The sequence below is a fragment of the Pezoporus occidentalis genome, unplaced genomic scaffold (genome assembly GCF_034315485.1).
Source record: "Pezoporus occidentalis ecotype Australia unplaced genomic scaffold, CSIRO_AGI_Poc_V1 ctg23, whole genome shotgun sequence".
NCBI lineage: Eukaryota > Metazoa > Chordata > Aves > Psittaciformes > Psittacidae > Pezoporus > Pezoporus occidentalis.
Genome location: NW_026914180.1, coordinates 4,858,039 through 4,883,191, shown reverse-complemented (window position 1 = coordinate 4,883,191; position 25,153 = coordinate 4,858,039). Strand labels below are relative to the sequence as shown.

The 25,153-nt window shown below is 44.2% G+C and overlaps 1 protein-coding gene and 1 long non-coding RNA gene across 3 annotated transcripts; both read right to left on the bottom strand.

Annotated features, from left to right (window-relative positions):
- Nucleotides 1-8,817: 8,817 nt before the first annotated feature.
- Nucleotides 8,818-18,384, bottom strand: INSIG1 (insulin induced gene 1). 2 transcript variants are annotated; one of them, XM_062621489.1, is made up of 6 exons: nucleotides 18,271-18,384; nucleotides 17,401-17,798; nucleotides 15,588-15,712; nucleotides 14,740-14,906; nucleotides 14,011-14,110; nucleotides 8,818-11,140 (listed from the first exon to the last, which is right to left on the bottom strand). In XM_062621489.1, exons 2-6 carry the CDS (start codon nucleotides 17,780-17,782, stop codon nucleotides 11,111-11,113), a joined length of 804 nt encoding a protein of 267 aa, XP_062477473.1. In that variant the 5' UTR covers nucleotides 17,783-17,798; nucleotides 18,271-18,384; the 3' UTR covers nucleotides 8,818-11,110. The 2 variants fall into 2 exon arrangements, with proteins under 2 accessions (XP_062477473.1, XP_062477472.1); XM_062621488.1 differs by lacking the exon at nucleotides 18,271-18,384 and adding an exon at nucleotides 18,119-18,264.
- Nucleotides 18,385-20,107: 1,723 nt separating this feature from the next.
- On the bottom strand, nucleotides 20,108-21,655 carry LOC134165075 (uncharacterized). Its single transcript, XR_009965357.1, has 2 exons — nucleotides 20,413-21,655; nucleotides 20,108-20,303 (listed from the first exon to the last, which is right to left on the bottom strand). It is a non-coding gene; the product is annotated as an uncharacterized LOC134165075 (long non-coding RNA).
- Between the last annotated feature and the right edge of the window lie 3,498 nt (nucleotides 21,656-25,153).

Genomic DNA, 25,153 nt, shown 5'->3' with positions numbered 1-25,153 from the left:
GGCTACTAACAGGATTATCTAACAAGTGCTAGATTCCAAATTAAGCATAAACATTTAGCTGGAATTCATTTTGCTGCAGTGGAAAGGAGGGAAGTAGTGGATTTGGGGATGGGGGCATGGGGTGGTGTTGGGAGCCCTGTGCCAGCATTGCTTCCCCCTTGAGCAAGTCAGGCACACTGGGCAGAAGCATTGTCCCTGCCAAGACTATGAAGGCATCACTCTAATTATAAATATATATATATAAATAGAGAAAAATATATTAAACCGTTTCAAAACGCTGTCTTGGGGGGTTCGGGGTGGCCTGATCCATCCTGGGGCAAAGCAGCAGCTCAGCCTCCTGCCCGCTGCCTTTGCCCAGCCCCAGGAAATGGAGGGCCATAAAAAAACCTATTAGAGATAAGTTAATTAATGGTAATTGGAAAAGGGACCTCCCCTACGTAAAATCGCCTTTCTCCACAAAAGAGCAGTTAAAAATAACCTGAGGACAAAACCCCGCAACACCATAATGAAGCTTTTGAGTAGAAGACCTTACGGTTTTACTGCCAGGGGGAGCAGAGAGCAGACACAATGCCCTCAACCCCAGCTCTGGCCTCACTCCTGCTGAACCTGGATGAGGGGAACAGCTCTCTTTGCTCTCTACCTTCGGCAAAGCCTCATGGTCTGTGATGGAACCTGCCTGCCCTGGTTGAAACCCCAGTTTTCCTTCCACATGGAAACCAGCTTTGCCTGGGAAAACCCTGGAAGGGTTCAGTCTGAGCGCAGCCTCCCGGGGGTGCTGCTGCAGGGCTGAGGTCCCTGCCCTCTTTGCCTCTTCCTCTCCTTCCCACTCTTCCACCAGAGCTTCAACTCCTGAGGCCTGGTGCAAAGTAAAGCCTTTTAATGAGTCAAATAATTTTTGGACACAAGAAATTTCCCCCCTCTCCTTTGTAATTAGAGCTGGCCGCGTGTCTAAAATGATCTGCTTTCCAGAGGGAAACAATAATTGAATTGTTGGGTGTCTCCCGAGCTTTGCAGGGCTCCGGGAAGGCTGTGACGGAAGCTGAGCCGTTCTCTTGTTAGCGCCTGCAATGAGAGCGAGACACCCTAGAATTCAATTACGCGGCTCCTCCAGGAACCGTTATAATTATAACGTCAAGTTGTTTTTTAAAATTCCATAATTATGCTTTAGGATCCTTGCGTGGATATTCGGGAGCTCACCTGCCTGGCCCCAGCCCCCTGCGTGCTCCCTGCTTTGCTGCAGACTCTTCCCTGCCCCTGCTTCAGTGGTGTTCTGCTCCCTGCACCGGGGTGCCTTCCCTCTCCATCCCCATCCCTGGCACACATGCTACAGCCCCACCAAGCCCTTCTCTGCTCGTGTTACCGGACACATCTCCTGAGCACTGTGCACAGCATCACAGCACATGCTGTGACACATTCCCATGTCAGATCTCCTGTTCCACCCTTCCAATTTCCTCACCTGCAAAATTGATTCCCACACATGCCTACTCTGGACGAAAATCAGGAAGAAGTGGATCAGAGTTGTCAGTTACTGAAGAATTTGCATTCAGATAGTTAGAAATAGGTGTCCAATGTTATCCTCCCTTCAGTGGCATCAGTGCAGTGACATTCGGGGACCCTACAAGTGGGGTACTCATTATCAGAGACACCTGTGCTCACGCTGGCATCTTCACTTTCAAAACCGCAAAGGTAAAACACTGAATAGCTCTCCCCTTCCTTTTGCAGGTGGAAGTGAGCTCAGAAAGGCTTGAGGTGCCACCGGTGATGCCTCACAAGCTGGGGCTTGGAGCAGTGTTAGCCTCTGTTTAGAAAAGTGGATCAGACTGCTTGTAGTTTATATTCCTCATTTCTGCTGAAACACAAAAGCTGTGACTCCCATCTTGCTGCAGCGCCCTTGTTCGGCGCTTCCTCTTTCCCTTGGTTTCACCATATTCGTGTTGCAGACCCACCATGTCCTCCTGGATATGTGTGCCCTGTGTACTCGTTTGTGCTGAGGCCAAACCCAGACTGACAGACACCCGGTCAGGGCGGAGGTCTCTCTGCTGTACAGCACTGTTCAGGGGTGTTTAGTGAAGGGGTTTCTTCTAAAGAATAGGAAAGAGGAGACTGAGGGAAAGCACAAAACGGCAGAAGAGCAAGAGGACCAAATGGAAGGAAGGTGGAAGAATCATCAGCTGCTTCTCTGGAGAAATGGTGAGCAGAAAAGCCCAGTCATACACAGAGTACAGGCATTGCAGCACAACTCCAGGTATGTGCTGTAATCCTGGCATCCCTCCATCAGAGGGATCCATTCCATCCCAGTTTGGTTCTCCTTGCCAAAGCTGAATGAGACCTGAGAACGTTCCTAAGTTTCATCCAGCCTGGTTTCAGGTCTCAAACTGGGGAAAGAGTTTGACTTGGACTGCGGTGTGGGCACTTTCTGCAGAGCTCCTTGCTGAGGCTGGAAGTCTGACAGCCCCAGGTGTATCAAAATGAGTCCCAGTAACCACCCACCAGCAGCAAGACACAGGTGCCACTGGAATAAGCTTGTTTTGATAGCAGATCCTGCACTCAGCTGTGCAAACCAACTTCTGAGCTTGGAACCAGGTCCTGGGGAGGCTGGTGCACACCACTGGCCTTATGGACCTGCATTGTTGTCTGGATGAGGTGCAAAAGATGAAGAGGGTGTCTTGGTCTTTGCAGGTTAGGACCCCACGTAACAGTTGTGGCATGGGGACAGGAGAGCCGAGAGGAAAACACAATGGCAATGCTGATTTCAGACTGGGAATAGATTCACTTTTCATTCTCTCAGACAAGCAATTAGAGCCGTCTCCCCAAGCAGCTCCCACCCAGCAAGGAGTTCCAAAATATGAAAGTTCTTCCCTTTCATATTATTTTCCAGATGTTCAGTCTTCGCTTCCCTTTATTAATGCTTCTTTTGCCAGAGTGACTCATTTAACAATTAGCTTAGGCATAGGGTGTAGCAGCTGTTACAGATATTACCTGTGCCTCTAAGGCAAAGCTTCTTACTGTTGTTTTTTACCCACCTCTCCTTTCCTTCTAGGCCTTTAATAACGTGTAAAAATATCTTTAAATTAATGGGAAGCTCTGATTCCTCAACCAGGTCAACAGATGGCTCATTTGGACCTGCCTTCAATTAAGCAGGTGGAACATGCCCAAGGAGCAGGCAGGCAAATGCAGCTGTTCTTTCCCCAAGTCCCACTGCAGATCTGATGGGAAAAGCTCATTCACCAGATCCTGTGTGAGGCTACTTGTTCTACCAACCTCATAACTTTGCATTCAAACTTCCTTCACCTGGCTGCATCTTCCAGGGTGCTCATGACCATGAGATGTGCATGTGATGATGCTGAGATATCCATGCATTTTTGGTCTCAGAGTCTACTTCCAATGTTGATTGTTGGGCAAAATCCTGAAAGCCTGGTGTTTCTCAGCTTAAACGCTATTGACTGTCTTTGGTTTACGCATTAGTGGACATTGAGGGTGGGGTTCAAAACCAGTGTAATCTTGTTTTAGGATGAGAGGAAATGTCCTCAAGTTGTGCCAGGGGAGGTTTAGTTTGGATAAATGGGAGTTATGTCTTCACAGAGAGGGTTGTCAAGCACTGGAACAGGCTTCCCAGGGCAGTGGTTGAGTCACCGTTCTTGAAGGTATTTAAAAGATGGGTCACTTAGGAACATGATTTAGTGGTGGACTTGGCAATGTTAGGCTTATGGTTGGACTCAATGATTTTAAAGGTCTTTTACAATTTAGATTATTTTAACTGAGACATTCCACATCCTGTCTGTGCAGCCTTCAGGTGCTGCTCTTGGAGGCTATGTGTTTCCTGTGCCAAATCTATCAGCCCCATAGGAATGCCTTGAATCCCCCGGGGTGTCTAAAGTCGTGGTCATGTCTGTGTTTTGCAACTGAGTTCCATCAAGAGAATCACTAGTCCCTAAGTTGTATCTTCAAGTTTTATTCATACTATGGTCAGACTCTCATTCCAGAAGCACTGCAAGCTGTTTGAGTAAAGATTAAGTAAAAACTAAACAAGGGCACCATGGATCTACTCTGGTGATACCGAGTGCTTTCTTTGCATGAAAAGAAGAAATCTGATAAAATTCTGAGTAAAATCATCAGGAGTGGTTATCCTATTAGATACTTTTACTATATTCTCCCACTTCCAACTGATAACTGTGTGGCTCTTTTCCTGATGTTTTTATTCAACCTGTTCCAAAATAGCCTTAAGCAAGGTGCTTAGGAGATGACCTAAGGGAACCTTGGTAGGAGGATGACCTCCAGCCCTTACAGATGACAGTCACTGTGGCTCTGCTATGGTTGTTGCTCACTTCTGTGAGCGGAACTCCAGACCTGGAGCTGGTTGTGATGCTCAGTGCATCTCCAGTCCCACTGACTTCACCTATGATACACCTTATGACCCATGTTTGAATCCTTTCTGGGATCAGGGTTAGTCAGGGACTGCATGGTCTGTGTGCTTCAGTAGAGAAAGGAAAAATGTTTAAAACCAGAGGCTGCAAATAAGTTCACTGCTGCAGAGCTCTGCACAGAAGCGAATAAGCTCTGCTTGTCTGGACAAGGTCTCTGTTGACCAAGAGAGCCCTTGAAGTTTAGATTTCTGCCCTGTTCGCTTTGCTAATGCTGGGTAAGTCACCAGGGTATGTATTCCTGGTGAATCTTCCTTAGCTACAGCTCTGAATCTCCCTTAGCTTCACAGGGACTTCCACACTCTGCTGTCTGATCCTTGCTGGGCAAAATCTGGAGTGGGCTTGCATGATGCTGTTGCACCTCCTTCCTACACCAGCTCACTCCACCTCTTCCACCAGCAGCAAATTTCCTTTAGAAATCAGAGCCTGTTGCTCAGCCCATCAGCATGGCTCCATGCAGTGCCCAGGCTCCTACACTGCAGGGTCCTGGTGCAAGAGCTCAGCAGCACAGAAGCCAACAGAAGGACCCTCCACCCCTGGTCTTCCAGCTGCACACCACGACTGATTAGGAATAACAGGCAAGTTTTCTTGCTTTTGGGTGACACCAGGTTCGAATTATACATGGCATTAAATTCAACAGTAGCTTGTTTTTTATAAAGCAGCAATATTGCAATAGGTATTAAAAACTGAATGATGGCTTGTAGGTTTCAGAGTTAACGCACAGCCTGAGGTATCCCATCTCCAAGAGCTGCTGTCTGAAACCACAGCAGTCTCCAGTACAACATGACAGCTATGTAGCTGGCACTGCAAAACTGATCTTTCAGGGGAGATAAGTTTGGGATATTTTGGTTGTTTTTTTAACGAAAACATTCAGTACATCTTCTGAAATGCAATTGTCAGAACAAGGCAGAGATCCTGCAGAACAACTCGGCTCCCTGCTTGCTCCCCCAGGTACCAAAGTGGGTCCTTCCAGCAAGCTGGCTTTGTCATTGCAAAAAGAAGTTCAGAAACACACAGGAAAACAGGGGAAAAAAAAATATATATCCTGAGAGTAAAGCCTGAGAATGAAAAGGTCCAGAAAATGCAGTGTGCAGACTACAGATCCAGCACAGGTTTTTGCTGCCCTTCAAGCCACCTTTGGGGTAACAAAGGTCCGAAGGGTGATGAAGCCAGTGTTGAGCCTGGAGGAGGTTGTTTAACTGAAGGGGCATGAAGGAAGAAAAAAATGGTGACACTGGGGTGGGAAATAAAAGATAGATGAGGGTAGTCATGGCAGTGAAGTTCCTGACAACTGGAAAAAGGGAAATATAAGCCCCATTTTCAAGAAGGGGAAAATGGATGACCCAGGGAATTACAGACCAGTCAGTCTCACCTCTGTGCCTGCCAAAATCTCAGAGCAGATTCTCCTGGAAGGCATGCTAAGGCACATGAAAAACAACAAGGTGCTTGGCGACAGCCAGCATGGCTTCACTAAGGGGAAATCCTGCCTGACCAATTTGGTGGCCTTCTATGATGGGGCTACAGAACTGATGGACAGGGGCAGAGCAGTTGATGTCATCTACCTGGAATTATGCAAAGCGTTCGACACTGTCCCACATGACATCCTTGTCTCTAAATTGGAGAGACATCAATTTGATGGATGGACCACTTGGTGGATAAAGAACTGGCTGGATGGCCGCACACAGAGAGTTGTGGTCAATGGCTCAGTGTCCGGCTGGAGACCAGTAACGAGTGGTGTCCCTCAGGGATCAGTGTTGGGAACGGTCTTGTTCAACATCTTTGTCGCTGACATGGACAGTGGGATTGAGTGCGCCCTCAGCAACTTTGCCGATGACACCAAGCTGTGTGGTTCAGTTGATACGCTGGAGGGAAGGAATGCCATCCAGAGGGACCTCGACAGGCTTGTGAGGTGGGCTGATGCCAGCCTCATGAAGTTTAACCATGACAAGTGCGAGGTCCTACACCTGGGTCGGAGCAATCCCAGGCACAGCTTCAGGTTGGGCAGAGAAGAGATTCAGAGCAGCCCTGCAAAGAAGGACTTGGGGGTGTTGGTCGATGAGAAAATGAACATGAGCCAGCTTCATTGTGCGCTTGCAGCCCAGAAAGCCAACCGTATCCTGGGCTGCATTAAAAGGAGCGTAACCAGCAGGTCGAAGGAGGTGATCCTGCCCATCTACTCTGCTCTCCTTAGACTTCACCTGGAGTATTGTGTGCAGTTCTGGTGTCCTCAACACAAAACCGACATGGAACTGTTGGAACAAGTCCAGAGGAGGGCCATGAGGATGATCATGGGACTGGAGCACCTCCCGTATGAAGATAGGCTGAGAAAGTTGGGGCTGTTCAGCCTGGAGAAGAGAAGCCTGCATGGAGACCTCATAGCAGCCTTCCAGTATCTGAAGGGGGCCTATAGGGATGCTGGGGAGGGACTCTTCATTAGGGACTGTAGTGATAGGACAAGGGGTAACGGGTTAAAACTTAAACAAGGGAAGTTTAGATTGGATATAAGGAAGAATTCTTTACTGTGAGAGCGGTGAGGCACTGGAATGGGTTGCCCAAGGAAGTTGTGAATGCTCCATCCCTGGTGGTGTTTAAGGCCAGGTTGGACAAAGCCTTGGGTGACACGGCTTAGTGTGAAGTGTTCCAGCCCATGGCAGGGGGGTTGGAACTTGATGATCTTAAGGTCCTTTCCAACCCTAACTATTCTATGATTCTACAGTGAGTGAGCACAGAGGTAGTTAGTAAAAGTGCTCAGGAATTTTCTGAAAAACCCTTTATGACTTTTTGTGCAGTAACACATGTAGAATATATCATCTGTACTTTGACTTCTGCCTTCTAAAGGTAAGCAGAGCAGACTAGATGCTTTTATTACCACACAGATAGGCATGAGGATTGTGATTTTATGGCATATGTGGCTCATCAGTAGCCCATGAAGACAGAGCATTGACACTGCACAACAGGAGGATTTAGGTGCAGGGAAATGACTCCAAACTATGGATGGGGCAACTTATGTAGTATTTCACTATCCCAGAGAAATCACCATCTATAGTTTCCTTTATTGGAATCTTGGATTCCAACAACCTTGTTATCACCCCACCTCTTACTGGTTTCCAAGATAGGGACCTCAGTGATCTCCACTAGAAAGTATGCTTTGTTCAATCAGTCCAGCATGTAATGCTTTGTTCTCACGAATTTTGGAGCTACTTTGATGTGCAGCAAGGCAATTGAGACTTAATTTCATTATTCATCTCAATATGGTTCAGCTGTATTCAGAGAACAGACTATGGGCCCTCCTGTGGCTAATTTAGCACCTGCAAATCCCTATGCTTAAAGCCAAAGGCTGAATAACCTACTGAAGGAATTTGCAGTAATAACACACAGGTCAAATCATCACACTTGGTGGGAAGACTTTTCTTTTCTTTAGAAACTGTACACACTTGTCTTGTCACAAGAGGAGACCATCGTGTCCTAGTTCTCAAAGGTCAGGATGTACCCCACAAGAGTGTATGTGTGTGTGTGTGTGTGTGTAAAAGAGTGTATGTCTATATATATATACACACACACTCTTTATGCATGTAGTAATAATATATATATTTTTATATGTATTACATATATACAAATGAAATACATACGTATTTAATTCAAGAAAATCTGAGCAGTTTCAAGGCAAGCAACATACCTGAAGGAGGTGAGCCATGCTCAGATTGCAGCTGTTAAGAGCTACCTCCACAGCTGCCATGAAGCATGCACAGAAGTTAAGCAAACACAGGCTATTTAAAATAAAATAGTTAAGAACTTCCTAATGAAACCTTCTTCAGCTAAGCCAGCGGAGTCTGCACTCGTATGAACATCCTTCCACCACAAACATAGTAGCTTCTAGAAATCTTAACTATTTTAGTGCAGTAAAAGTGAGGACTTTTTGTCTAAGATGCTATCTACCCTAAATCAGATGATGCAACAGTTTTAGAATTGCTTAGCCTCATCAGCTGTGCTTACTCATTCTCACTGTTTGTACTGTTTATGATGCTTTGGACTTTAGTAATCATTACTGTAAGTAACCAAGCCACAACAGGAATTTGCACATTTACTCTGGTGCCTCCATATTTTGTTTCAGATTATGAATTTCAGAATGTTGGAAGATAATAGTAGTAAGATTCAGTACCTTAAGTCATAAAATTACACCACTTTCCTGGTACAACAGCAAGACTGATTTTCTTCAACTGTGTAACGCACACGTTGGAAGCCCCTCTAAAAGCTCATCTCTCCAAGTTCAGTTTAGAATTTTTCTTAAACCACTGAGTATGCATGACTGAGTATTTGTTATGCAACCATAACAACTGTCCTTTTCAAGAAAGATTCCTGCATAATGTGAACACAGAGAACCCAAGGCAAACACAACTTGATCTTAAAACTTTAATAGTAAAAAAAGTGTAAAACCAAACACACCGTTGAAAACTTATCAGTAAGAATGAGAATTTATGTGTTCAAATTCAGAATAGTGCAAATTTTCTTCACTCCCCTTCCCACCTCTCCCAAACTTAAATCACTTTGGTTAAGATACTCAGAAATATTGGCAAAAAACGAACTTTTTGACTGAACATTTTTGGCTGCATTATGTGTAACACGTACAGATTTAGTTTCAATCTTTACAAATAAATCTTAAATACTTCTCTATCAATCAAATATTCATAGAGATCACTGTCATCTTTACTTACATCTGGTTTTATAACGTTTTGAAATTGGTTTCAAGATGTTTACAAAACTGTCTTCCCCAGCAGGCAGCATACTCCTTAAAACAGCTGAGCTGATCCAGTCCTGATCCAAGGATCTGATTTCTTCAAGTAGTCCTATAAAATGTGTTTATTTATGTTTTAAACAGTTGAGGAAGGATCTTGTATCAATGAAATTACTCTTGATTTACACCAAAGCAAGATTAGAATTGGGGTCTGCTCTGTAATATAGACTTTATGCTAAACTTTTCCTGCTACAGAAAAAAGCACCAAAAGCACAAGCAGCAGTTATAGCATTCCCTTAGAAAAGTGAAAGCAGCCAGAACACTGCTACCTGGCCTTGATGTCTTTTTGATGGGTCAGTCTTTGACTGATGCCTGTAATTTTATCTGAAGCCATGTAAGATTGGAAATGCACGCGCGCGCACACACACACACACACAAAAGCATAATACAAAAAGGCAAATACATAAAAGTTTACAAGTAAACCATAACCACAAAATTGGAGTATTTCTAAAAATTTGGGTTCGATGAATGATACAACAAAACTAGCTTTACTAGTTAAATAAATTATTGCTCCATTTGACTCCATGCAGCATTGAAATGAACTCAGAACCCTCTTCTCTTTTATCTCTCATCAGAAATGATCGATATTGAAGAGAACATGAGGCTCAGATTTACTGTACATTGCACTTCAACTTTAAGACCTAATACTTGCTACTTAGGTCTCCTGTGGTCTAAGCTATCAAATGAATATGTTGTGCTCACCAGAACTAAGTATTAAGAAACACCAAATGTTTTATGTAGTGACATAAGCACTTTTTTCTTCTCTTTTTTTTTTAAGAAGGCAATCACAGATTGCAAGTTCAATAGGGTTGTGAAAAAACAAGTAATGATCTCCTTCAGAAACTGAACTGAGAAAACAAGCTGTTCACTATTCTTCACATACAGTTTAACTCACATTTTAGGCCCGCTTCCATTTCTAATCATTCCAGTCAAAACCCTGACTCAGAAAGGGGAACAAGGACACCTCTAGGAGAAAACTATGAATCTAAGGACTTGGGGGCAAGTAATGACCTGCAATGTACATTTTGTAGTGACACCAGGCATTGAAGATATCCAAGACCTCAGTGAGATACTGAAGCGTATGTCTAATATTAAGCAAGAATACTCACACACACTGAAATTTCTTACTGAATTGGGGCCAGAACTCGATTCTTGCAAATCTAACTTGCAAGCTTGAGAAGTAATAAAATTTCTAGCCAGAATGTCTTGATATAGTTCATGTTTGAACAAGATTGTCTACTGTTCACCTATTGTACAGAAGTAGTTTAGAAATTCCAAACTAAAGTGACTTCTTTTTGTCCCTCCAACCCTCTCTACCATCAAAGACAGAAATTTAATGCAGCATTACAAGTTAGGGCATGATTCCTTCATAAGACTCCTAAAAGCATTAGTGCAATGCCTTTAATCTGTTTTGATCACTCTTATTTTTAAATAACCCTATTTTTAAAAGATTTTGATAAATACTATTCCTATTAAACCATACTTCATCATTGTTAAGCACCATCGATCTACTTCCTTTGGGCACTGATACAAGAGCTTGTAATTAAATTTCAGTTTCAAGGCTTTAAAATACGGCAGCTGACTCAATAACTTACACTGGAATCTAATACTTGGAAAACTGCCACTTAGCCTGAGCAGTTGTATGCAACTTGGTGTTAAACTCTTCCAGAGAACAGCCATATGCAAACGCTTATGTGGTAAATCAGGGTAAGATTTCAAGATAAGCAGTTAATTTCACTTGGCTATTCTAAGAGTGGATTAATATTTTTTTCCACAAGTCATTTGTGCAGTGAGCCCATAAAGAGATTATTTTTTCTAAATAATCTTCAATTTAAAACAGGAACACATCTTCGCAATGTTGCTTTCACACTGGCACCATGCTCTCTTCTTCAAAGACTTAGTCATTATGTGGTTTCTCTGGAATACCCTATGGAGGAAAATAAGAAACCAAACAGATGATATATATTAATGCCTTCTGATAAGTGACTACATTATGCACTATTTCAAAGATTAAACAGTTAACCAAATTCAGTTAGGCTGAAAATGGACACTAATTCAATTTTTTAACAGCCCTCTTTCAAACTGTCTTCAAGCATATGTTGCTTTATTTTCCAATCAAAGTCTGGTATCAGACAGGTTTACTAATTTCGTCCTAAGTCCCTTTTCTAATATTAAACCCTACAGTATGCCAGTGTAAGAAATTTAACCAACTTTTCTTTTAAAAAAAAGCTTATTGTATGTTCTCATTCTAGAGTCAAAATGCAAATACATTTACAAGTACTGAATGTGTGCACAGTTCTACAGCTCCTAGCAGTATCAAACTAAGTATTTCTGAGGTCCCAGTTTTGAATAGCACCCTAGTTTGCCAGATACTGAGAGTAAGGCTTACAACTCAAAATGAACTGTTGCCATCCATTTAACCCAGAACTGACTCACAACTTAAGGTGTTAGAATGAGCAGTGACAGCTGATGGCAGTTACTGCATGTAATATCACTTGAAATCCAGTGATTGAAAAGTAGCAAGCATCTCCTAGCTAACATTTCTCAGGGTAGGAATGGGTATCACAGGGACACTTCTCATTCTGCTTCTTCTAATTCCTTTCCTAACTGCAAAAGCTAGACAGCAGCTGAGGAGGAAGTGAGGCAACTTTACTACGGTAACTTCCACAGGTGCTGTGTCCTACTCTAGACCTGCCCAGAAATTATCTACTGTTTGATCTGCAATTGTCACATGCAGCCAAAGAGCTCAGGAACTGCAGGAGAATACAGCTACAAAAATAACAGTTTTATTCAGGCTTAGTTTAAAAAGCACAACATTTCATCTTCTTGCCACATTCACAATAGCTAACAAAACAGACAGATGCTTTTGGGTCATCTTTATAGGGGAAAGACACAGTTGACTGGATGCTACCATTCTATTTTAGAAGTGGAATTCTTTGACTTTCAGCACTGAATGCTTAACAGCGATTTGCAGAAGTGTTCCTATGAAAATGTTTGGCTTCTCCAAGTTTTTTCCGACTAAGTAATGAAGAGATGTTTCTCCACAACCAGAACTGAATACTTTGCCTTGCCAACTTCCCTCTTTCTTTATAAGGAAGATGACAACATTGACAAGGAAGTTGCAGGCAGGAGTCAGTCTGATTTTAATTATGTTCAGGTGAGATGCCTGGTGAAGTCGAAGAAAAAAAGAATCCTATGTGCCTAAATCTATTTTAGCCCTTTAAGGATCACTTCCTTTGCTGTCTAACATAAGAAGCAGAGCAGTACTGAAGTACTGTGTATGCCAATGTGAAATACAGAACCCTAGCATGTAACTAACTTTTTATTGTGAAACCCTGTTTGCAATAACAAAGCTTAAATAAAACTGTATATTAATATATCTTTTTTACTTGATGTGAGTGGCAAGTTTAGAAAGAGAAATTACACCCGCTTTTACCCTCATACATGTACTCCTATGAAAAAAGACATGCAGAGATTACGCACCACTGGGAACTGAAAGGGCAGTAGTAAACTTGTGTTTTAAAGAACCTCAGAGCAAACCAAATTGACTGTGAAGTTAAGATTGTGACCATGGTCCCAGAAAATTTGTAACCTGGTATCAAGTCAGCACCAAAGAAAATCCTCAAAAACAGGAGCAGATTTGCCCATGCTTTTTTTTTCCTTCTCTCAGACAGCCTTTTCTACAAGAGGTTACTCTTAATTTAGTGTAACTGAGAATCAATATGAAAGAAATTGATCTTCAGTGTTAGCCAGTGGTGGTCAAGCAACATGGCTCTCTTGCCCAGCTTGTAAGCAAGCCTGTCCATCTGCAGCATCAAGTTAAGACTATCCACTTTAGAAGTACATCAGCATCCATCCACTGGGTTTGCAAGGCTAGGCAGAAGAGACAGAAAGCCTGTTCCAGGAAAGACTGGCAGCTTTAGACTTAGCTTTTTGCTCATTTGTTGTTCAGTCCCAAAAAGGAGCTCCTCCCCTTACTAAACAGTTCAGAGACTAGTATTTCAGCAACTCAAAAGTCTACAAATGCTCTTCCTTCTGTAAAAATTAAAGGCACCTAAATCACAGCAGCCTTAGAAAAGTTAAATACTTAAAAGATGTTTTCCAGGATAAAGGATTTATGTAGCAAAGAAGACAGATGTGAAATCAATACAGTATTATTACTACGCATTAGTGTCAGAACACTTTTCCCACCCAAGCCTTAGGCTGAAGTGCAAGCATGCACCCAGGTTTACCTTTAAGTATACTATAAAGAAAAAATTACTTAAGAACCTAGCAAATGAGATAGGATTTTATACTATATTATCCCATATATTGAGTGATACTTGAACTACATCTTGAGTGACCAGAAAGAACATAATTGATAAAGAGTCGTGGAATTCAATGACATATAGGAACATTTCCTTTCATCTACCTAACAAAAATGCTTTATTGCATAAGTAATTACAGAAAGCCCATCTGTGCCTCGGTTTTTGAGCTACCTTAGATGTCAATTCAAAATACTGATGTATACTGATGAGCAGGAGTGACTGAGATTCTCAGCAGAACCGGCATACTCATTCTAGTCTTATTTAGACTGTTGCTGGAAAAAGTTAAGTACAGAAGATACCCTAACACTAAGACATTTCCCACTCTACTGGCAACACAGGTTGGACGCTTACAGTTCAACTCTTGGGAAGATATCTATTTATCTCTGCCAATTCGTTGAGTCATACCCTTAAAGCCATAGTTTGTTCTTGGACTAACAACAATAGAAGGTATTTGGATTGTAAAAGGAAATGCTAATTATAGAGTAATTACCATAGCCAGTTGGCGTCCTATGTTTCCTACAGTCACACCTCCTGAGAAAAATATACATGGAAGCCAAGAACGGATGTAAAGAAAATCTGGGGACGTATACCTAGTTAAGAAAAGGAAAGAAGTTATAAACAAGTTATTATCATCAGTTTACATATTATTAACATGATAATAAGAGAATTCTCTCCCCAGGCCCAGACAAAAAAAAAACAAAACAAACCCAAACAACAATATCATAGGAGAAAGAATAGAGAGACCAAATTAAGTCTGTTAACTTAGTAAGTTTCTAAACCCCAATATTCCAGCCAGCAAAGTTTGGAAATTCTCTGTCCTTAGAGCCAGTTAATGAGATTAAGCGTTCAAGGCCAGGCTGGAAGAGGTTTTGAGCAACCTGGTCTAGTGGAAGGTGTCCCTGCCCATGACAAGGGGGTTGGAATTAGATGGTCTTCAAGGTCCCTTCCAACCTAAACCATTCTATGACGTGATTCCGTGATACACCAAGCCAGCAGAAGTTCAATTTGCTGAGCTGTTACCATTTCAACATAAATCCCAATTTGTCTACTCCCCACCTTCTACCCCCAGTTCTCAATATGATCATCTGGAACAGCTGGACAATCAAAATGTCTAATAAGAACATGCTGTATGTGTTAATCCCTAACTTCCACTGCCTGCGCATCCCTGTTTTCAGTCATTACATGATAGTTGAAATAGCATTTTAGAAGCATAACTTACTGATAAACACCATTATATACAAGAAACTGGGTTATCAGAGTTGCTACAAAGGCTATTGTAATTCCAAGCCCGAGACCACTTCTTGAACGATCAAATGTCCACCAAAGACCCAGTGATAAGGCTGCTAGAGTCAGGGACAGCTGGACGTTGTTTGCAAAGTCTAGTTTCTGGAGAAGGATGTTAAGGATAATCCTTTTAAGTCTGCAGACACACTGCTGCTGAAACTGAACAAGGGAGAATTCAAGTTGAAAGTGAGCATGGTTCTACGTCTCCAAATACGATATGTTAAGGACCTGGCTGTTACACCTCCAGAGCAATCATAGCACTTGTTGACTTTGACTGGAGAGTGAGTTCAAAACCAACATTTTTTTATCACATTGAGAATTTAAAGAATATGCTATGTTGCAATATATCTAACTTTTATGGACTTTTACCTCAAGTGACCCAGTTATCCTCGCTGATTTAGGTGTTCTGCTGAAACCATCATTATCTCACACAAAGAACACTCTTACTGAGAAGTTCAGTGTATGTCAACAGTTAACACAATTAACTGACAAGACGCAGGCAACATATTGATTAAAATAACACAACTTATACTGTTATACTTGCAGTTAAATCAGACATACTATGATGTCTATCCCTCCCCTGTTCCAGATACTTTTAAGTGAACCCTGTTATCCATCTTACAGTAACTATTGCAGTGTGCTGCAGGTCTCTCAGAAGTTTACCTCTCTGCCAGTAGCACCATCCTTACCTTTGTAATTCTCCCAGATGTGAATGGGAGAGACTGTTTTCATGACAACAAACTAAGCACATGGAGCAACAACATAAAACTAGTTCAAGGATACAGCACTTGCATGGTTAATGCCAACGAAAACTGCTATACATCGCATTACGCTGGCCCACTCTCTCTTGAATTTGTGCGGTTCTCCCAGGTGGCTGTCAATGCAGGGATACAGCAGGCCAACGACAGCTGCAAGAGAAGTAACACTACTTGTACTAACTCTTATACAATGATTACTTCATTATTATTAAATATTAGTTTGGCAAATAAGTGCTTGACAAAGTAGTGAGGTGCTTCTCACATTACTGTAAGTCTGATGAAGAAAAGACAATCATTACCCCCTTACTTTAGGGAAGAAATCTAACAAGCAATATTCTGTTAGAACTTTTAAAGCAGAGATATATACTGCAATGTCAGGCATCTGACTTCAAGGTCCTTTTCTCCCATAAGCACGTATCATTTGACATCCCGAGGAGATGCTTGTACCAATAAATAACAAGATGTAACAAAAGCTTAATTACAGCTATGAATGGAATATGTGTTTATTGCTTGCGTGCAGGGCAGAGAGTTTTATGAACTTGACTCACTAGCTGTGAATCAGGCTCAGAATTAAATATTTGCCTGGACGCAGAAGTCTCTTGGCAGCACTGCTTTCTCTCCTTCTGCTGGGCTGTAAGTCAGCCTGTGCTCCCAGCCAACTCAGAGGCTAATTTAGATACCAAACAAGCAGAGCCGAACTTGGAGAAACACCTGCCATCAGTCTTACTTGTGTCAGGGAAAAATAACTACTTATACTATTAACCACACGATGTTTTTATCTTCATATAGCATTTTCTTAGCTTTATCAGTCTGCAGATTGGTTGCAGAAGAAAAATACAGGCTAGTGTTAGCTCAGTTGCTGGCACAAGCACTAAATGAGTTTCACTTTTTTAAGCCTTGTGACTCCACGTGTTGTCACCTACTCCAACGTTAGACATGCTGCTTTAACTATCTGTAACGTCTGTGTGTGTCTGTGTGTCCTTTCCTACCCTCTTCCCCCCATCCCCCTTAAACATCTAAGAAGAACTTTTATACTCAGAAAGCTACAAGAAGAACTGTTCCAAGGCAGACATGAGATTTGATTCTGGAACAGTTTAATCCTTCTGATTAAAGAACTTTCACCTTAAGATAACAGCTAAATGCCGAAGTTCAATCCAACTGTGACAGCACTACAAGAACTTTGGAGCATAAACCACGGCAACCTATCTACCGGGCAGTTTATCATTCGAGGTTATGGTTTACCATTCACGCGTCCTTATAACGAAGTTCAATTAACACATTCCGTACCACCGTATTGACACGGGTGCTGGTGGTGAGGGCAGCAACTCAGCCGCACGTGACTTCCTTGTTTTCGGCCCAGCCCGTGGCCAGTTCCCGCCGCCAGCCAATGGCGAGAGCCTCCCGCCACTCACCAGTTCGCCATCAGCCAATGGCGGGCGAGGGGCGGAGACACGTGGCCCCACCCCGCCCACCCGTGCCCGCCTTGAGGCTAAAGGGATGGGGGGGAAGAGCGGGTAAACCCCGCTGTGCCTGCGGGAACGAGGCGTTAGGTGCGCGGGGAGCGGCTCACGCTGCGGAATAAAAGTCACCTCACACACATACAGAGTGCACCGGCTCGGAAAGAGCCTTCAGACACGCGGGAAACGCCAGCTGTTATCCACGCAGGTGGATAAAGCTGGCGTGGGCACGCGTCCTTCCCAAATACACACTCTGCATCACTCGCTGTGCGATGGAAGGGCTCACGAAGGTCACACATTGAGCCCCACGGCCTCTCCTCGCCACGGGAGGATGGGGAGGAGGAAACCAAGCTAAATCACGCGTGGAGGTCAGAGACTCACCTGCTGCTGTTCCGCAGCACGGCGGCACCCACCAGGCGGAGGAGAAGAGAGTAGAAATCACTTCGTCGGGGAAGAGAGTCACATTTCGCTGTATCTGCAGCAAGTTCAGCACCAGGGCCATGAAAGCACCGACGACGAAGAGGACCACGCTCCTCTTCACCAGGTGCTGACTCCAGTTCAAGGTGCTGCTGGTGGTGCTGGTGGCGGTGCTGGGGCTGCGCTCTCTGGTACCCACCAGCGTCAGCGAGGGGCTTGAGCCGGAGGAGTTCAGCATCCCCCCCACCTTGGCGGCCAGTCCCGCTGCCGTGTCCCCCGGCTGGGCTCTGTGCCTTCCCCGGGACGCGCAGGAACAGCTCCAGCCGCCGTTCTCCAACCTGGGCATCGGCTTCACCGCAGTCCTGAAACACACGCGCAGGGACAGGCTGTCAAACACCAAACGCGGGACGGCCCGACCCCTCACACACACCACCCTCTCCGCCAGGGCTCCAAAGGCACCGGGCAAACGGCTTGGAGCCGGCGGGTCGGGGGAGGCGGGAGCCCGGCACGAACGGGGTGACTCGGGGACCACGGGCCGCGCTGCCTCGGCCTGTCAGCTGCGGAGCCCCAGCAAGGACCCGCCGCTCCCGTCAGACCCGCACTGTCCCCTCTCCCTCGGGGACAGGGTTCGCATCCCGGCGTGTACCCGGCACGGGGGACGCGGACCTCCTCGCCCTCTCACCTCAGGGGGCTGCGCCCGCCGCCGCCTTAGCCCGTGTGGGGTCGGCGAAAGGCCGCCGCTCTCCTGCCTCCTTCCCGGCTCGCCAACCCGCGGCCCGTGTAAGGTTTATAAGCCCCCAGCCACGCGTGTCACGTTACCCGCCGCCGACCTACCCGCGGCCGGAGGCAGCGCCGGGCCCGCCGCTTCGCTCCGCCACCCCTCCCCTCGGGCCGGGCCGCGCCGGGCGGGGCGGGGCCGGGCGCGAGTGCCGAGCGCGGGAGCCGCCGCGCCAGCCCGGGCGCCCGCGGCCAGTCGGGTGAGACGCCGCAGCCAATCCGGGCCGGGCGGCTGATATGACGTGCGGGACACACCACCCGCCTTCCCCCCCGCCGCTCCCGCCCGCACCGCGGCTGACGGCGGCAGGACCGCGCGGCGCCGACGGGCCGGGTCGGGTCGTGCTCCCCCCCGCCCCGGACCGCGGCCAATGGCGGGCGGGGCGGGAGTGCGCGGGACGCCCTCTGGGCTCCCCGGTTGTAACCGTTCCGTGAGGGGGAACCCTGAGGAGAGCCCGGTGCGAGCTGCACCCCGATGTGGTGGTGGTGGTGGTGGTGGTGGAGATGTGGTGGTGACAGGAGTGGTGATGGTGGCCTCTACAGCCCGCCATGGTGGCTTGTCCCTTAGGGAGATGACAGTTAGTCATGAGGAAGGGTGAAAGCGTCTGCTGTGGCGTCTCTGAAAGATGAAGGGGTTGGTGATCCTGACTGTTGTAATTCTGAAATGGGGGTGTAAAGAGATCCTGTCAAACCCGTGGCTGTGTTACGAAGATGGTGCCAAGCACAGACACTGCATCGGCACCAGCCATGGGGTGCCCAGCAGGTCCCAGCATCCTGTTACCTGTGCTGCCAACCTGAGCAGCTCCTCTGCCAGCACCTGCAGAGCCTGGGTCATCACGCTCCTGGCCTAGTGTAGCCATGAAAACACAGTTAAATTACAAGCTCACCCTCTGGATTCTGCAGAGGTGGTTAACCCTATGCGCCATACATCGTGTTAGAGTTTAGCACTGAAAGTTACCCACGTAGCAGGACTCAGCTGCTAGGCATTTCATGGTGTTTTTCCAAGGCACTTTGGGGGTTAGTGTGTTGATGCAGTAGCAATGATTTCTTGTTTATCTGGCCTCACTGGAGCCAGCAGATGTTCTCTTTCACGTGAGGTATGCCCCTATTACATTTGGAAAGAATAAAGGGCCCAGTGGCTCCCAAAGAGATTTGAGAATGGTTGCTAGCCGCACCTGTGATGGACAGAATGATGACCAAAGTTCTTGGACAATCGGTGTTCAATGCTGGTCCAGTGCTGGTTCCAGTTGTCTTTTATCAATGTGATACATGTGACAAATAAAAATACAGAATCAATTCAAGATACAGAAAGAGGCAGTTCCTCTGTATATCATGAAGTGTAGAATTAATTTGGGATATGACTATCCCTTCTGATTGCTGCTCAGTTCTATCTGGGATGCAAAGAGTCAGGACAGCTGAACCATGTGGCTTTGGACAACGTACTCAATGTGTTGGGGATGGACAAATTGTTAGTGCCACTGTCGGAAGTGACAGAAAAGCCTTAGTACCCTGCCTAGCTTGGGATCTGCCCAGTCCTTTCCCTCTTGCAGACTTTACTGCTGGACTGCTGTATATGTGTCTGCTGTATATGGAATTGTATATTATCAGTTTCTGTTGCTGTTTTATCTCAGTAGTGTACTGAAAGAGCTTTTGCTTTTGGTCTTGTACACTAAAATTGTTTGGGTTCTTCTGTCAGATTTTTAAGACACAATCTTCCTTTCTTCATTTTTTTTCCCCTGATCCAGCAGACCTGTAGTACAAGTTTGAGATAACCGCTTTCAGAGAAAACAACCTTAATATATTGTCAGCATTTTATGGGTTTCTCTGCAGAAACATTTGATTTGTTCCAGGAAATCACATGCAGACACAACACTTCCTTTCATGGCAACTATGTGCAAGTTTTGAATTGGCCCAGGCAGTTTATTTGTCTCCCCAGACCGCTAAGCAATACCTTCTGCTGCTCCAAATAAGGGCTGGGACTCATTCCCTGTGAAATTTTCCTTCTTGTTGAATCACTTTGGGATTTATCAACAGGACTGTGGATCTGAGATAAAACGACTCATCTTTGTAAGCACTCTCTTTCTGGAGTTGACCTGTGGGAAACAAAGATAATTCATCCTGGCTTGTGCTACATCTCTACTCTATTTTGGAAAAAAAAAAAAAGCACCATCTGTATTAATATTTTTTTTCCCTGAGTCTTACCTGTATTTTCAGTGTCTGTGCAGAGTTCACATTCCCTTGTGCTGCGTCTGCTAGTTCTTTTTCCTGAAAGAGCTTCTTACGCGTTTTGTTTATCCTATGTTTTTCTTTCCTCATGGGTATGTGTCTTCTGCTCCTTCCTGCAGCATATTTTATTACTTTCTTTTCTTCATATTCATGATATCATGTGGTGGTGCCCTTCTTTCTTCCAGGCAGAGACCAACCTCTGAAATGGTAAAACTTGCTGCGTCTTTGCAGAATCAATACAAATCTACACTAGTAGAGAGAAACTGGCCCCAGGCGTGCTTTTCTTGAAGTTACCTGCTTAGAATAAAGGTTAAGTGCCCCTTACATTTGTGTTGCTTTACAGTCATATTGCTTCACGTTTCCTCTTAGAATCCTAAAAAGGGTTAGGCCCCCGTGCTCTTTGATTAATGACTGAAATTTTATGCTTAACAGTTATTTCTGGAAAGAAGTGCTCACGTGTCTTTGCAAGATTAGTGATGTCATTATTTCTATCTCGTTCCTTAGAAAAGACAGCAGGATCTGGAAGTACTTGGCATCACTACTCATTACATAAATAAATAATTTCACCTGTTCTTTCATGCTTTCTGTATTAAAATCTGTGATGTTCCGAAATCTGACAACATGCTTGTCTCACCGAGAGTCTTTAATGGGCCTCTTACATAGCAAGCTGAGGATATTTAGACATTTTATGTTTCTCCTTACTTAAAGTAGATAAAAAATGAGCTGGCTGCTGATGCAGTCTCAGAAGGCAGTGGTAGAGAATCACAGAGCAAGGCCCATATTATGCGAAAAGCTGCCCTCTCTTTGCTTCATTGGAGACTTTGGAGTTTATTCACCTTCAGGACTTTCTCCTGTTGATACAGAGAATAGAAACCTTCCCAGTCATAAGATAAGTCTTAATCTCCTGTGTCTCCATAAAAAGATTTAGTGACATGCATTGTTTGATTCCTGATGCCAGCTGCATGTGCAAGAGTTCAAAAAATCTTGTGACACAAGCAGCAGTTTATCAGAGGTCTTTGCTTTATCAGAGGTCTCCAGTGTAGCTGTGCCAGTTCTCAGGAATCTGCAGTGCTGCCTGCAGATCTCATGGTGCCTTCTTGGAGTTCTGAAGGGTAGTTTTGGGAAATTGCCCAAGTGCCAGTGCAGGAGCTCATTAAAAGCTAAAAAGGAGAAGGACAAGGAGTGATTGCATGGTACAATAAGCGGTGTGCAGCACATACAGATTTGAACAAGACAAACTCCAGCCAGAACACTCCAGGCATGTAAAACAAAGGGGTAAAACAGAATGTGTTGGTTGTTAGTACATAATAATGTGAGTCATCCACAGAGAGCAGAACTTGAAAACACGGCTGCTTTTACATAATCTGAGGGTGAGAAGCTATACTTGGCGTCTGAGCATGGCAATTACACCCTAAGCTGTCCTAAAAAAGCTCTGTCTTTGTGCAGTTAATAATATTGTAGTGGTCCTATGACAAATGTAATTGAAGTTTTTTTGTTTAGTTGCCGACATTTCTCTAGCTGCTTTTTTTACCAGAACGAAACAGAAAGAATAATTATATGTAGATGCAGTCTTCAAGTGTCTATAAATTCATGTAACAACTATCGTATAATTAGCTAATCAACATCCCACATGCAGCTGTGGGCACTGACTCACTGTCAGTGAACCTCTGTCCTGACACAAAGGCAGCGTCTCTGCCTCGGTTTTGGCTTCATTCATTGCCACTCTTCTGCATATTTATGGAGCAGTAAGTTCAATGAGCTCATACATAATATTCAAGACGATGATGTAATCTAAACTTCATTATGAAAAAAAACACTATTTGATGGTTATATTGTTGTTGAAAACAGTTACTGCTTTGATGATGATAGCGGGTCTGTGAGGCTGGCGTGAGCAGTGTTACTGAGGCAAGCTATTCTGTTCAGGTGTGGTTAAAAATTGTTGGGAGTTCTGGTCTTGCCAGATTTACATTTATACATTTATTTATACTGCCTCTGGATCTTTAAAAATACTAGTTAGAAGTGGTGTTCCCATCCTTTTTTTATTTTTATGTTTACGTTATCTGTGATGTAAAAGTGGAGCACTGTAAGGAGCAGGTTTCCTTGTAAGTAAAATTGCTGGCTATAATGCCTTTGTAATTGAGTATTTAGTCAACTGTCATCTGACAGGATGTCCAGTTTCTTACAATATAGTCCAAGTGATGGTAGTCTAAAGAACAGGTGGAATAAACAGGCGTCATCATGCCAGTAAATAGAGATATCATGATTAAAAAGAACCCAAACCAGAAGGAATGTTGTCTTTTGTATGCATTTATTTCTTGATGGAAACATTACTTGCAGAAGAAAGCTAAGTAAATCTCTATTGCCAGTCCTCCTACAACATTGGGTGTGGCAAAAGGGCTGCTCCATGTTGTGTGTGGAAGCATGGCCATGGTTGATTGTAAACTCAAATGTTTTTCACTTAGTTGGTGACTTGGGACTCTGTCATTCCCATCTAAGATAAAAGGGAAATTTCCTCAAGGACTGCAGCATACTTTGCCCTTACAGCCCTCTGCTCGTGGCACACAGTTCCAGAACTCTTTCTCTTCTCACAGTGGCAGCCTTCCCACATATTCTTGACAGCTGCCTGAGGAAGATGCTTCTGGAATTCATCTGCTAGCTCATGGGATTAACTGTGAAGCTGCCACAAAGGAGTTACTGCCCCAGTACATGCTTTAAAGCTTGAGAACTCATGCTGCAGTGAGGGAGACATGTCGTGTCATTCTCCTGTAGCCATTCAGCTTAGAATGAGTAGTTGCAGAGGAGAAGAGGCAGTTGTACAGCATCCTAATTTTTCAGACTCTTCTGAACGTATCAGGAGAAGACCTGCTTCCATCTAGGAAGGCTGGATGCAGTCTCCAAGTCTGATAGACAGCCCAGGTCTGAATTGGATGAGCAGTTCTCTGTTCTGCCCCTTCCTTCACTGTCCTGACCTTGCTAATAACTATAAATAGCAGAGCTGTGGCTACCGAGAATAGACTCAGTATCGCACACTCTGGTTTTATCTGTATGTCTTCATGTCCCTTGAATTCTGGAGCGCAGTGGCCAAGAGCTTAGAGCTGTTACTGTCACATGGGAAACACTTTCTTCCAGAGCTTTTCACATAGAGTGATTCTACTCAATGCACATTGTTTTTTTTTTAAGAAAAGAGACCTTTAAGACATCTACAGCTCATCTCCCAGGACAACGTTTTGATGGCATGAGAGAGCTTAGAGGAGGTGCTGTAAACGTTGCCAATTTTCAGGCAAAATCTAAAGATTCCCACTTCGATGATTACATCAGTACTCTTAAATGCAGTTCACTATACTGAGGTGTTAAGAATTGCTGCTAGGTGTGTTTTCAGATTGCTGACCTGAACTTTTAAGTTAAAAGAGTGCAGCATATGGAAAGCCTAAAGCTGTGCCCAGAGCTATACTTTAGAAACTGCTGAAGACAAGTTATGCTGAAAAATGCATTTAAAGTCAAACCCTTTTACTCATAAAAGGGACACACTTTACTTGTAAGAATGAGATCAGGCCACTTGCATGCAAACTCCAAGGACATAATTACGTGCTAAGTTGTACTAGTTATATGCTGATGTGAGTCTCGCTATCACTGTAATGCAGGATTGGACCTTATTTAACGGCTTCAAATATGCCACAGTAAATTTTACTGGTTTTACAGATCCTGCTAACAGATTAGTCTTAAATCAAATAAGAATAATAAATCAAATAAGTCCCTTGGTTGGTACTCTAAATTTCATCTTGTTGATGATGATGATCTGAGCTGCACACTGCCAGCTTCACTTGCTTATTCAGGCTTATTTTGGGATGTTTTGCTTATGCAAATTACTGAAGGAGTTCAAAACACATAGGAGAACAAGTTGCAGGGTTTGGGAACATGCACTGCTCCCACTCACTTTGCTCAGATCAATGCATGAAATGAAAGTGCCAAAGTTAGTAGTTGTTGCTTTGGGTTGCCCTTGGAGAGGGCAGGGAGAAATAGTGCCTCCAGAAGGCTCCATATTGGATGGACTGGCCTTGGGAGATGCCCATTTCTCTCCTCTGACTGAAGCAAAAGCTTCTGCTTTCTTCAATCAGAAATAAGCGAAGTAGACTAGAGTCAAGCTTTGAGGTCATATATGTTAGATATATGATAGAAACATACATGTTTCTATCCTGTTACCACACAGAATGGTTTATAGGTCCAGAACTCGCTCTCACTTCACTGTTTGGTCAGGTTTGTTTGTGTGTTGCCTCACAAGGTCAGGTGTTCGTGACATTTGCAAAGATGAGATTGATGCCTTCACGTCTGTTTCAGAGGCTCAGAAACTGTGGTTGCAAAAAGACCTTATGGCAAGTGTGCATTAACCTCTTGGGTTCCACATCCAGCAAGCGGGAAGCAAACACACAGAATAAAGAGCCATAACCCCATCAGAGGAGGCAGAACAGACAAATTCAAAATGCCTCAAGATAGAATAGCTTTGGGTCCCATCTGAGAAACTAAAAAGTCTCTGCCTCCCATCTGAGGAGCTGTTGGTCTCATCATCAGTCAGCCTTGGCATCTATTCAACTGAATATGTATTTAATTTTCTCCCATTCACTGGAGGAATCTCAGCTGGAAAAATCAGGCAGGCATCTATCCCTTACATCTGAATCATCAGCACAGATATTTGTGGATACCAAGGAGAACTTGTCCCTGT

Excerpts from the sequence above, each read along its gene's own strand:
- INSIG1 (XM_062621489.1), bottom strand. The coding sequence starts at position 17,782 with ATGCCCAGGTTGGAGAACGGCGGCTGGAGCTGTTCCTGCGCGTCCCGG. Across the intron at positions 14,907-15,587 it reads GCATTAACCATGCAAGTGCT|AAACTAGACTTTGCAAACAA; the intron begins GTATCCTTGAAC and ends ATCCTTCTCCAG. Across the intron at positions 14,111-14,739 it reads GTATATAATGGTGTTTATCA|GTATACGTCCCCAGATTTTC; the intron begins GTAAGTTATGCT and ends TTTCTTAACTAG.